General features: G+C 41.6%; 1 protein-coding gene across 1 annotated transcript; it reads right to left on the bottom strand.

The window, feature by feature from the left end:
• Positions 1-5,983: 5,983 nt before the first annotated feature.
• ttpal (tocopherol (alpha) transfer protein-like) lies at positions 5,984-12,245 on the bottom strand. Its single transcript, XM_085344911.1, has 6 exons — positions 12,150-12,245; positions 11,473-11,699; positions 8,369-8,612; positions 8,066-8,259; positions 7,606-7,716; positions 5,984-6,288 (listed from the first exon to the last, which is right to left on the bottom strand). The coding sequence occupies exons 2-6, from the start codon at positions 11,680-11,682 to the stop codon at positions 6,010-6,012; spliced, it is 1,038 nt and encodes a 345-aa protein (XP_085201037.1). The 5' UTR covers positions 11,683-11,699; positions 12,150-12,245; the 3' UTR covers positions 5,984-6,009.

The following is a 12,245-nucleotide window of genomic DNA, read 5'->3' as shown; positions in this document are numbered from 1 at the left end:
CCAAAACCACACTGCGCTCCGAAGATAAAACACCCACAGATTAGACGTCTCTCTCTCTTTTTTTTTTTATAAAAGGAAGGGGGGGTTCTTCTAGCTTTCATGTCACCGAACCTTTATTTAGCTGCACATCAAACCAGCAGACACCTCATGGGATGAGATTTAGGAAAGCCCCAGATGTTTTTCATGCTATTTCTTAAAGTAAATACTGCGTGGAAGGATTATTAGTGATGCAAACTGTCTAGAGGTTATTGTGCATGTAGACATACAAACATTCCCGGCTTCAGCTTTTGGTGTTGAGACAGCTGATTTTTGTTTTTTTTATCTGATCGTTTTGGGTGATGTAGTCTGCGGTAGCGGTGCACTGCATTACATGTGTTTTCCTTTAAGCACCTAATAAACTGGCACTACTTTGGGTGTTCGAGAAAATTAAAATGACTCTGCAGGCCAGTTTAGTACTGCACTTTCATAATGGCTCAGACGGTTAAATTACTGAATTTCATCTTCCCCCATGATGCAGCTGCAGCGTATTAATATGACCTTTGCATCTGAGCCACATACCCAAGCAAATAAATGAAAAATAGGATGCAGGTGTGGTCCCAGCCCTTACTACTCTTTTTGGTTTTTCGACCAACTGAGCAAAATTTGTGCAATTTCCTCATTAATTCTTTATCATTTGTTTAAAATTAATAACCTAAAATGGCATTTAAGAAAAATTAGTATTCTTACAGTCGCTCCTAATCATTTGGATATTTAAAAATAGCTCTTGCTCGGCCATCAAAACTGAATCTCCACTCATTTCTCAAGTATTGCTTGTTGTCCTGTCCAGGTAGTCAGAAATAATGTATGACATTGTTTAAGTATACTTATTTTAATGCAAAACTATAACAGAAAAATATATTACTATGGTGCATTACAACCTAGTCATGGGTCCGGTGTAATGGATTAAATAAAAGCACAAGTGATAAGCTATAGAAAATAGTATTTTAGCTTTTAGAATGAACTAAAAATAAATTTAAGGTGTGCAAAACTAAAATATTTTTTCTAACCAGTGGGGTGTGGATATATCTTCAGCACTAAAGTGTTGTCAAACTATTGCCAGATTCTCAGTTTTGTTTTTAGTCAACACTTCTCTGCAGTTTAATAACCTAAAAACAGAAAGTGACTCAAGCTCCATCCGCAACAATCAATAAAAAACAATACCTTCAAATATTTTTTGTAACCTTTGAAAGCTCCGACTGCTTTCACATCTCTCAACGACTAAACTGAGCATGATATGCAAAATCAGTGCAGTGCCCCTTTAACTGTCTCACTCAGTTAACCAGCGTCATGGAAACAGCAGAGCAACAATAACAGTGTGGGTTGTGCAGAGTTAAAATAAAGTTTAAATGATGAAAAAAATGATAAAATTATGAAAGAGAGAAGAGAAAAGAAATTAATGAGTTCTGTGTTCTCGTTCCAGATGGCAGAGGTACAGCAGCAAACGAGCAGGCTCACAAGCCACAAGTTATTTTGATTTTTACTGAAAGATATACTTCATTATTGTCTAAAATACATATATATTCTATAAACTAAATCTATAAATCCCAGACTAACCTAATAAAAAATTAAGAACCAGTTATGGTACAGTAGCATATTTAAATGCCATCTTCATCCTCAGTGTTGCTCTACTGTCGCTAAACAGGATGTCCAAAAAATGTACTCATAGCACTACATTTGCTGCTGTAAGGAACAAGTAGCGTTTACTTCTGAGGTACCATTTTAAATGTGTAATATGTATTTTATTTTGAAAGTTCACTCACTGCTGACCATCTAGACCCAGCTGCTGCCGATATGGTTGACATCTCAACCTTTTTGGTTTGAAAAACAATGTGCAAGTGTGCTTTGATGCAAGTTTCCACTCATTGATGTGGTATGTTTCTAGAAGTGTTACTCTTGCAACAGTGCTGTGTACATAAACCCTGCTGGACTACAACATTTTGCTCCGCCTGTCGTCAATATCCTTCAGCTATCTCTCGCAGTAATTCAATGAGCCCTCACATGCGAAGTCATAGTCAAGCTAGCCGCACCCCCAGCCGCACCTACAATGTTGTTGCACCGTTCTTACGCATATTACGGTACGGGTGCCGACTGGCTTAGAAACACGAGTCTTCTGTATCCTGGCATTTGTCACTATTTTACTAATCAATCCACTTCGAATTTTGAAATATTAGAAATATATATATGAATTAATTGATGTTCTTACACGACACTTAAGTATATAATAATAACTTTAAAAAATATTTTCTGACTACTATTTTTGATATTGTCTATATTATTAATGTTATAACAAACTTTAAGAGGTGACGCAAATATTTCACTGGATTCATACTCTGGGTTACCCTCACTCTTTCCCCTCCAGCTCACAGCCCAATGAACTGTAAGGTTTCAGAGAAAATTAATAGTAAACTTTACCCAAATTTGAATATTTTCAACTTTGAGCTGAGCCAATGCAGCGTCGATCCTCTTCAGTTTGCTTACCAGCCTTGTGGAAGTGCAGCATGCTGAAACAGGTAGATAACTCTGACAACACTGCATTGGTTGGGTGTATTGAGGGTGGGCGGAAATCAGAGCACAGGAATCTGGTAAGGAACTTTGTTGAATGGTCCGGATGAAATCACCTCCTCCATCTGAATGTCAGAGATGTTGGCTGACTTCCGAAGGAAAAAAACTGGGACTATGCCCATCAACATCATGGTCGTGGAGGTCGAAACACTGGACAGATACAGGTACTCTAGCACTCACCTGAATGACAGATTAGACTGAAAGACCAGCAGTCTGGCACAAATCATGTGACAACTTGATAAAAATGTACTTAGACGAATGGAAACTTCAAAATGCTTCTCAAATGTTAAGAGTTTTCCAAAAATATAAATGTAATGGCAATCTGAGAAGAAAAATGAGTACTTTGTATGTTCTTTTCTGATTACAAGCAATGGAGTACTTCACTGTCCTAAAGTTAGTGCACCGAAGCAAAAGATCAGAATGCTTCTCCCAGCGCTGCTTTTGTGGTGTCTTTGGAGACCCATGAATCCAATATGGGAAACTCAGCTCAAGACAGATGCAATTATGTTGTGAAAATACCCGCAACTTCCCTAGAGCCTGCAGCATGCCAACAACAGCATCCACATAACAAACAAGACACAAATAGCATGTTCTCTGTTTGGCTTTTCCTTTACTGTCTTCACAACAACAAATATCCTGCAACACAACACAGCTTATAGTCAGACATGCTTAAAATAAAAATACAAAAGACTGAACAAAAGCAAGTTAGCTTTACCGCAAGAAAACAGATGCAACATTATTGCACATTTCTGTACATGGCCTGGTGTACAATTTGGCAAACTGGAGGTCTGTAAAGTCAGGCCTCAATGTTCTATATTTCCCCGTGTGACCCCTGCGATCGGGAACGGCCCTGTGTTAAGACTGTGTGATGAAACACAGGCAAACGGGTTTCAAAAAAATAAAACATAAGGCAGATTATCTGAACTTAAAAGATAATCCTCTTAGAAGAGTCAAGCCAGGAAACGTAACCATCAGCTAAACAAAGGCTCTGAAATACTCTGAGTTACATATTTGGCTAAATCTTTTTTAGGTAAATCTATGACATTGTCCTTTCTCTTGTCCTTTATAGCGATGAAGTATAGCCACTCTTATGTAAGACGAGTCCTGATGAGAACAAATATGAGTTTTGGTGCACACAAAATTGTCAACCAAATCCAACATCATTTAAGGCAATGTACTAGATGGTAGCGCACGCAGAAACCTAAATGCTGTTAAACTGGTAAAAACGTGTACACTGAAAGCAGTTTTTCCCATGCTGTAGGGAGCCTGCTATCAAAGATTGAGGACAAAATCCACAGTGTTCATATGATGCAGAAAGGCTACGAGCCTTCATTGCTCAATCATCCAAATAAGAGGATGACTTCAAGAGTTACAGCGTTTTTCTCCCCAGGCAGCGTTTCTGTGCTACTCAACAGTGAAGGTCCAATATCAAAAAAGCCATTTTCAAACATGCATTGCAGCGTGGGGCTTTTCTGGGACTTAAGACTGTGTGTGATGCACGCTAATAGCAAACTGGCTGGTCTTTAAACTGCCAGTTCCCTGGTACAAAAAGTGATGTCAGATTGCAGCAATGTGTGAATAATGCAGATAAAATTGTGAGTGGGCATCATGTGTGCTGCCGCCTGCACGCTCTAACCTGGCAGCACGCTCGCTGAAATCAAATAGTATTTCTAGTACTGCGAACAAACCTGAAGCAGACCATTTCAATACTGTAGAAAGCATCCCAGCCTAAGACTCCTGAAGCTTTTAAGTTCATATGTGAGGATATCTCCATGTGGAATGTGAATTAAAGAGAGGAACATTGGAAGACAACCTATAATTGTCAACTAAATGTATCAATCCAACCACTTTCTTTACTGCATTTCAAATTCACAGGAGTTGCAGGGTTGCAGAGAGGGTTGGAGATTGCTCCAACTGACTTTGGCAATACATGCACAGGGAGAATATTAAACCCCTTAATATTAAACAAGGTTTGAACCTGGAGAGTCTTTTGCCAATGTGAAACAGTGCTGACCACTGCACCACCCTAGCTAAACACAAAAGGAGGACTGTGGATTTGGTCCCCGATCTTAAAATAGGATTTTAGAGAAATGGCAAGCAACACTGATCCTTATACAACCGCTGCAAGAGCTTGGTTCGCCTAGCCGGCAATAAGTCATTCCCAGTGGGTGATGGGCTTCGCCAGGGCTGCCCTTTGTCACCGATTCTATTCATAATTTTTATGGACAGAATTTCTAGGCATAGCCAAGTGGCGGAGGGTTTTCACCTGGGTGGTATCATCATCTCTGCTTTTTGCAGATGATGCAGTTCTGTTGGCTTCATCAGGTGATGGCCTCCAGCTTGCACTGGAACGATTCGCAGCCGAGTGTGAAGCGGCGGGAATGAGAATCAGCAGCTCCAAATCTGAGGCAATGGTCCTCAGCCAGAAAAGAATGGAGTGCCGAACTCCAGGTCAGGGACGAGTTCGTACCCCAAGTGGAGGAGATTATGTGTCTTGGGGGTTTGTTCACAAGTGATGGGAGAAGGGAGCGAGAGATCGACAGACGGATTGGTGCTGCGGCTGCAGTGATGCAGATGCTGTACCGGTCTGTTGTGCTGAAGAGAGAGCTGAGTGTAAAAGCAAAGCTCCCAATTTACCGGTTGATCTACGTCCCTACCCTCACATATGGTCACGAGCTGTGGGTAGTGACCGAAAGAACAAGATCGCAGATACAAGTGGCAGAAATGAGCTTCCTCCGAAGGGTGGCTGGCGTCTCCCTTAGAGATAGGGTGAGAAGTTCAGCCATCCGGGAGGGGCTCAGAGTAGAGCCGCTGCTCCTCCACATCGAAAGGAGACAGTTGAGGTGGTTCGGGCATCTGACAAGGATGCCTCCTGGGTGAGGTGTTCTGGGCATGTCCTACTGGGAGGAGGCCCCGGGGCAGACCCAGGACACGCTGGAGAGATATCTCTTGGCTGGCCTGGAAATGCCTTGGTGTTCCCATGGACAAGCTGGAGGAGGTGGATGGGGAGAGGAAGGTCTGGGCTTCTCTGCTTAAGCTGCTGCCCCCGCGACCCGGCCCCGGATAAGCAGAAAAAGATGGATGGATGGCAAGAAAAATCTGTTGTGAACCAATATTATAAACCCCACCGATAATCAGTTCTTAGAGGTCATCAATATTGGCTGAACATGCATCAATGTATGAAAAAAAAAAGCATCTTAACCAGTACCTGGAGCTGCCATAGATGAATGATTGAATGCTGGGCCACATGTGAACAACAGTAGACTATACCACCTAAGTGCTGCTTACTTAGTAAAATAAATCATGTATAATATTGGCAACTTGCCCTGTAAAAGTCTACACACGTGTTTCTTAAATGAAACAGAAAATGTCCTCTCAGTGATGGGAGCTCTGCGACTACAGCGAACATCAGTAACAGTAGTAAAGCTGAGAGCGCAGCCCCCTGAAGGTGTCGTCATCATGCCCGCTGGCCTGCTCTCCTTCAAAGAGCATGGACTCTGGAAGCACCACGCCCTCTAGTGGATCCGGCTGGCAGAACTCCACTACAAATTCCTCCTCGCAGTCCAGCAGCAGTCTTGACCACGCACTCATGTCCAGCTGGCCCGCGGTGCCGCCGTATTCCTCTGGCAGGACCGATCGTGGGATGTTCCGGTGCAGGGAGCGCAGGTCTGAACCGTGGAGGATGTACTGTGTAAGAAGACGACAAAGACTTGTCAGCGACCTGCAGCTTTAATATTTAATGTGATGAATGTAATTTTAGATTTATCAGGTAACTGCCTTCAACTTTCACCTTCCTACAAAGCTTCACCTTTGCCATTTTCATACTTGAGATGTTTTATGAAAAAGGTTCAGGAATTAAAATCAACCTCACATTCAAGAACACCTTCTCGTGCACCTCTGTTCGTTTGTTTTCAGCCCAGCTTTTTTATTTTTTTTTACATCCCTCAGAGGAAGTCTACTTCTGTCCCTTTGTACTTCTGCATCTGCAATGCACGCTGAGCCTCCTGCAGTGTTAACTTGACTCTGATTTTATGGAAGTGTATGAAGCTTCAGTGAGCCAAATCTGGCAAGCAGGACAGGTGGTGAGAAAAGATTGTGTTGGTTCAGGCCAAAATAACTCCTGTGTTTTTAATGTGCTCTATGTTGGCACCGGATAACGTGCTGGCACGCACAACAGTATAGGTCGATTCTATTGGATGTTCGCCCTCACACGCCTCAGGACATCACACAACCCAGTCACTGTTGAAATAAAAATCACGAGAACGCTCCCGGTCTCATTTCTCACTTGACATTCTGCTTTTGAGCTTAGAAACTGAGGATATTTTGTCTGAGAACAGCATGGTCCTAGAAGGAGACTTTCAGACTCACCAGTGACAGTGAAAGTGGTCAAAAAAGGGCGTCCACTGAGCAAACTAAAAATGGCACTCACACTGCAAGCTGCCTGCACATGCCCAAGAAGAAGACTTGGAATGGGGGCTGGCCATGTGTAAATGTGATAAGTGTTGCTGACCACCCTTTGTATGCCAAGAAGCCACTCTTGTGAGCAAAAATGTGAAAAATGAAATAATCTGACCACTAAATGCCATGCACAGAATCAAATTTGAACACAGAGGTGCATTTACTATATCCAAACTAGTATCTATTTATTTTGACTGTACCTGCTGATTTTTTGTTGTTTTTGTTTATATATTAACATAAAAACAGATAATATGCCACTGTTGCATTTACAGCTTGTTTTTGTTGACCCCAGTGTTAATTACAGATGTGTTACTATGCGTTTTAATGAACACAACACAAGGCTTACCATACCATTTTGAAAAATTGTTGTTCGGTTTGACCATTTTGGTTTATTTCTCTGAAAAGGAAACATGCTTAGCTTTTCAGTTTCACAGATGAAAAAGACTATCGGTTTGAAACACAGGCTACAGAATAAAATGAGGGGCACGATTCAAAGCGGGCCTTTGTTCCAAACAAAAGAGTCAGAGACAGTACAAGAATAGTTACCCTCTCTGCCATCTTCTCCTTGAGAAACGGCTTAATTATAGCAAAGATCCCTTTGAAAATCCGCGGCTCATTAATTATGTTAACGGCCTTGATTCTGATCGGAAACCCATCCTGTGAATTAGAAGAGAAAACAGTCACAGCTGGGCCTTGTCAAATGATTCACACATGCTTTGTGTACTTATGTAAATATCAGACACTCTGCAGTCACGACAAAACACCACAGGCAGCGTTCAGGAGCTGCTGTGACTGACAAGTTTTTTTCTCAAGTGTTGCACTAATTCCATTTTTTACTGCTATATCATCAAAAATAAGAATCATTTTGAGATAGTGATTCATTAAGTAACCATCTCAAGGTGAAACTAGCAGAGTTAATCCCCTCTGACATAAGAATATCATCATCAGATAGTGGCTTTATCAAATAATACTCATTATTGCTAACATTCGATTTTTGATGTCATACCTGGAGGATGCTCACAACTTTTTTGGCGAGGAACGGGCCTGGATTGGATGCTTGTGACATGCCCACTCCGGTGTAGTCTGCTAAAATAACAATGCCGTTCACCTGCGTTTCCTCCGGCTGAATCAGCTTCTCCAGAGTCAAATAAATCGCTCTAACATTGTCAACAAATGGGTAATCATTTGGTTTCCATTTTCCTGTAAAACAGTTAGAAGTGAGTAATCGTGCATCGTGAGCGAACGAATAATGCGTCAGATAAATCGAGTATTGCGTGAATTTTCCAGTGACGATGAAGCCGACACCAACCTGGGCGCAGACAGAGGATGTATCTTCCATTGGGGTCCGGCCGTGGCAGCACTGTGAGAAAGCCCAGGTCGAGGACGTGTTTCACTGTGGATGGCTTCAGGTCCTGGAACACCTCTGGCCAAGCCTTACGTCCTGCATGGTAATTGAGGAGCAGCTGCAGGGCACGGTCATAGTCGAACTTCCTAGCCCGCAGGAAGCGCAGCAGGAAGGCATCATCAAGTCGTGTCCTGAGATTGGGCTGTTCCTGCAGAGCCAAGAGGGGAAAAAAAGTTAACTGAAAAAAAAAGAAAAGAGGGAAGGTCATGAATGGCAACAACTAGAATAAACAAAATACGGCTTCTGACTAAACAAAATAAAACACTGAGAAAAATGGCTAAATTAAGCTTGGTTAGCATCCATCTGTCCATTCTTTACTACTTCTCCAGGCCTGGGTTTCACTGGCAGCAGTCTAAGCAGAGATGCCCAGTACTACTCCTCCCTGTCCACTTCCTCTAACTTTTCAAGGGGAGCACTGAGGTGTTTCCAAAGCCAGCCGAGAGATAATCCAGCATCTCCTGGGTCTACCCTGGGGTGTTCTCCCAGAAGGATATGACTGGAAAACCCCACTTAGAGGCACCTGGGAGGCAGCCTGGTCAGATGTCCAAACCACCTCAACTAGCTCCTTTTCAGCCTGTCTCTAAGGGAGGGCTCACCCCATACTGTACCTATCGGACCAATCCCCAGCTGGCATAAGTGGAACTAATAAATCATTACAAAAGAATCTGGTTAAAATAATCTTTTAAAAAGTTTTCAGAATAATTGTATCAATGTAACTGCTTGAAAATAACACCTTAAAAAAACCCAAAACAAATCTGTTCTATTGCGAGGTGTCAATGCTATTACTAAACTCTAAACTATTAGAAATTCACCATTTAGCCACCAGTAAAAGGATCCTTTATTCTGATAACATGGGCACTTCAGTTTATTTTTAGTGAACCTTCTTTGTTCAAAGGACCAAACCTTTGAGACTTTTCCTTCACTAATAAAGAACATGTACCACCGTTTTAGGGGAAAAAAACAAAACCTTATTTTTAAAATGATTTACGTCCATCACACATTTTATAATAAATTTACTTTGAGCCTTCAGTGCTATAGGCTGAAGAGGAAAGAAAGAATTCAGAGGTGGACCACCTCATTGCTGGAAATAACAAAACTACAGATCATATTTCTATGAGACTCTATTTCTATGAGACTCCAACCACTGTCAAAAAATGTCTGCAAGACAAACAAAGATAATTCACATGGAATTCAGTGCTGCTGAAATGCAACAAATAAGAAAAAATATTTTAATTGACAAACAATTGAAATTTGGCCTTGTTCAATAATACCTTTATTCACTGCTTTTTAATGCTATCAAAACACTACAGCAGAAAAACACAGGACCTGTGCAGTTAAAATCCATACTCATTTGTCACAGGTCATAGTGTCATTGGAATATTGGACATTTGTCACAGGTCATAGTGTCATTGGAATATTGGACAGTGCAATCACACACTGTATTTTTTCCTAAACGTCATGTAGGAGAGTTACAAATACATAAAAAAATTAAAATAAAGGATGTGAAACGGGACAACGTGGAATCAGATCCCCACATCCACCTTCAAGAACAACCTTAAATCTGAATTCTGAACATCTAAAGCTTTGTGATATATTTGGGACAGCACTGACAAAATCTGTCCTCAGAGAAAAACAGAAACACCTGCCAAAGTTCTCAAAGTACCATTGTAATGGCTATGGCAGGTGTTCCCAAGTTCAAAAACACAAATAATACAATATTACATCAGCTTTATATTTTTAGGGTATTAAAAGTTAATATACTATCCTAAAAACAAATGGAAGTTTGTGTTTTAAGGAGAGTTTATAGACCAAGACCATAATATATGTATATACAGGCTATTTTATGGGACATATAACCTCCTTTGGATGCAACACAGGCAGCTATCCATCTCCAAATGGACCGGATAAGAGTCAGGAAATTGTTGCTGAGGAATTGCTCTCTATTCCTGCATGAATGTGGCCTGGAGCTGTGAACTGGTTACTGGCTCTGATGAACATAATGACCCAAGCAAGCAAGTTCAATAGGAGGCAAGCTGGCAAATAAAGTGTCTGGGTTTTCTTCTGTTCCAGAAAGGCTTGTTCTACTCTGACAGTGTCAGGCCATATATCAAGCAGACACTGTCCTGCTGAAAAAGCCGCAGGGCGCTGCTGCAGGAGTAATACAAGTTCAGGTTAGAGCACCTCAACTCGGTACCTCAGTCTGGTCAGAATTTCACCAAGAACAATACGATCAGATGCTCTCATGGACACGCAAAGCTGCAGCAACAGGATCCAGAATGCCAAAAGCTTGGCCCCAGTCAACGTCAGTCAGTCGTGGCATGGTGCCACTGATAACAATGCTGTGCATACACTGTTTTATTGTGCCCTGATTCCACTGGCAAGAGAATACAGCAAACTGAACCAGTTCTCGGTTGTACAAGTGAGTTCATTTGTGTTAAACAAATTAACAAATCACCAATCTTGCCACTGACTAAAACCAAACAACTGGAACTAAAAACTACTTCACAATATAAAACTTGCATTTCTTTTTTTGAGTACCATATTAAGTTTTATCACAGTGGTTCTCAAATGGTGAGCTGAGGCACACTGGGATGCCTTGAGATTTTGCATAAACCACACACTGCAGATGTACCAAAAGTAATGAATGAGATTTAAATTCACTATTTTAGTGCTAAAGGATCTATTTCAAAGTGAGGAGATAAAACGGATCACTTTCCTGTGTAGAAAAAATTAACACCTATAGATTGTAGGTGAAATTTAGGCCCCAGTGCTGCAAACATGCCCTGAAAAGTGCCTAATAAAAGAACTGATTATTTTTCCGATCGCATGTAGGCTATTTTTGGCATATATGAATACACTTACATTTCATACTGAAAATTCCTTCCTGTATTTCCTTACTCACACTTCTCAAATTCTTCCCAAAGGTCCAGTTGAATGTTACTCAAAAGCTTTCCAATTTTTGCCCTCTTTTTTTTGCCGCTTGGTAAGGCATCATTGTTCTGCCCTACCTTAAGTATCATGTCCCTCAGTGCTTGGACATCCCGTAGACGCCATTCTGGCTTCTCTTGGAGCTCCTCACGTGCCTTGGCCACCAGTTCAGGGGTCAGGGTACAGGAATAGATGGGTGGTGGAGGACTGGGGAACCAGCTGTGCACTGCAGCTGCTGACGAGTCCACTGTAGGACCACCGAGATCGATGGACTCATGCTGATCGGCCATGGAATGACTGGGTGAAGCTGTTGGGAAATAAGCACGGGTGAGGAGAATTAACTTTTAAATACCATAGCTTTACTTCAAATAAGAACAGCGATACCCCACGGCCTGACACCTTCATTATCAATAATTAAAAGTCATTATCATATTTTGTACCAGTAAGCTGCCTCTGCACAGTAAATGTACAGCAGCACAAAATAAAAACTGTTAAGTGCCTGAACATTACAGTAAGTGTCAGGTACACTCACAAACTGCGCAGTTTTAGTAAGTAGCTCAATTTCAGCTAAGTTTAGCAATAGATGTGGGAACACGATGTTCCCAGATACACAAGAGCGGGATGCTCTCCAGTAACTACCCAAGACTGCAAACACTGCATGCATTCACTCAGTAATGAGTCACAGCGCCAGAGATTCTCAGCTAATACAGCCTGAGCCTAAACAGAGCATATGTCCGGATAATGACTGAATACTGACCAGAAAATGGGTCTAACGGTAGCCTTCAATGGCAGACATAGAGTGCTAAAAGGCTGCTGGTAAGTGATATATAAATTCAGAAAACATCCGCAAAGA

This window comes from Diplotaxodon limnothrissa, linkage group LG20 (genome assembly GCF_057381915.1).
Source record: "Diplotaxodon limnothrissa isolate DT_005_m linkage group LG20, D_limnothrissa_male_GT1.1, whole genome shotgun sequence".
Classification (NCBI taxonomy): Eukaryota; Metazoa; Chordata; class Actinopteri; order Cichliformes; family Cichlidae; genus Diplotaxodon; species Diplotaxodon limnothrissa.
This window is presented reverse-complemented; position numbering and strand designations above follow the sequence as displayed.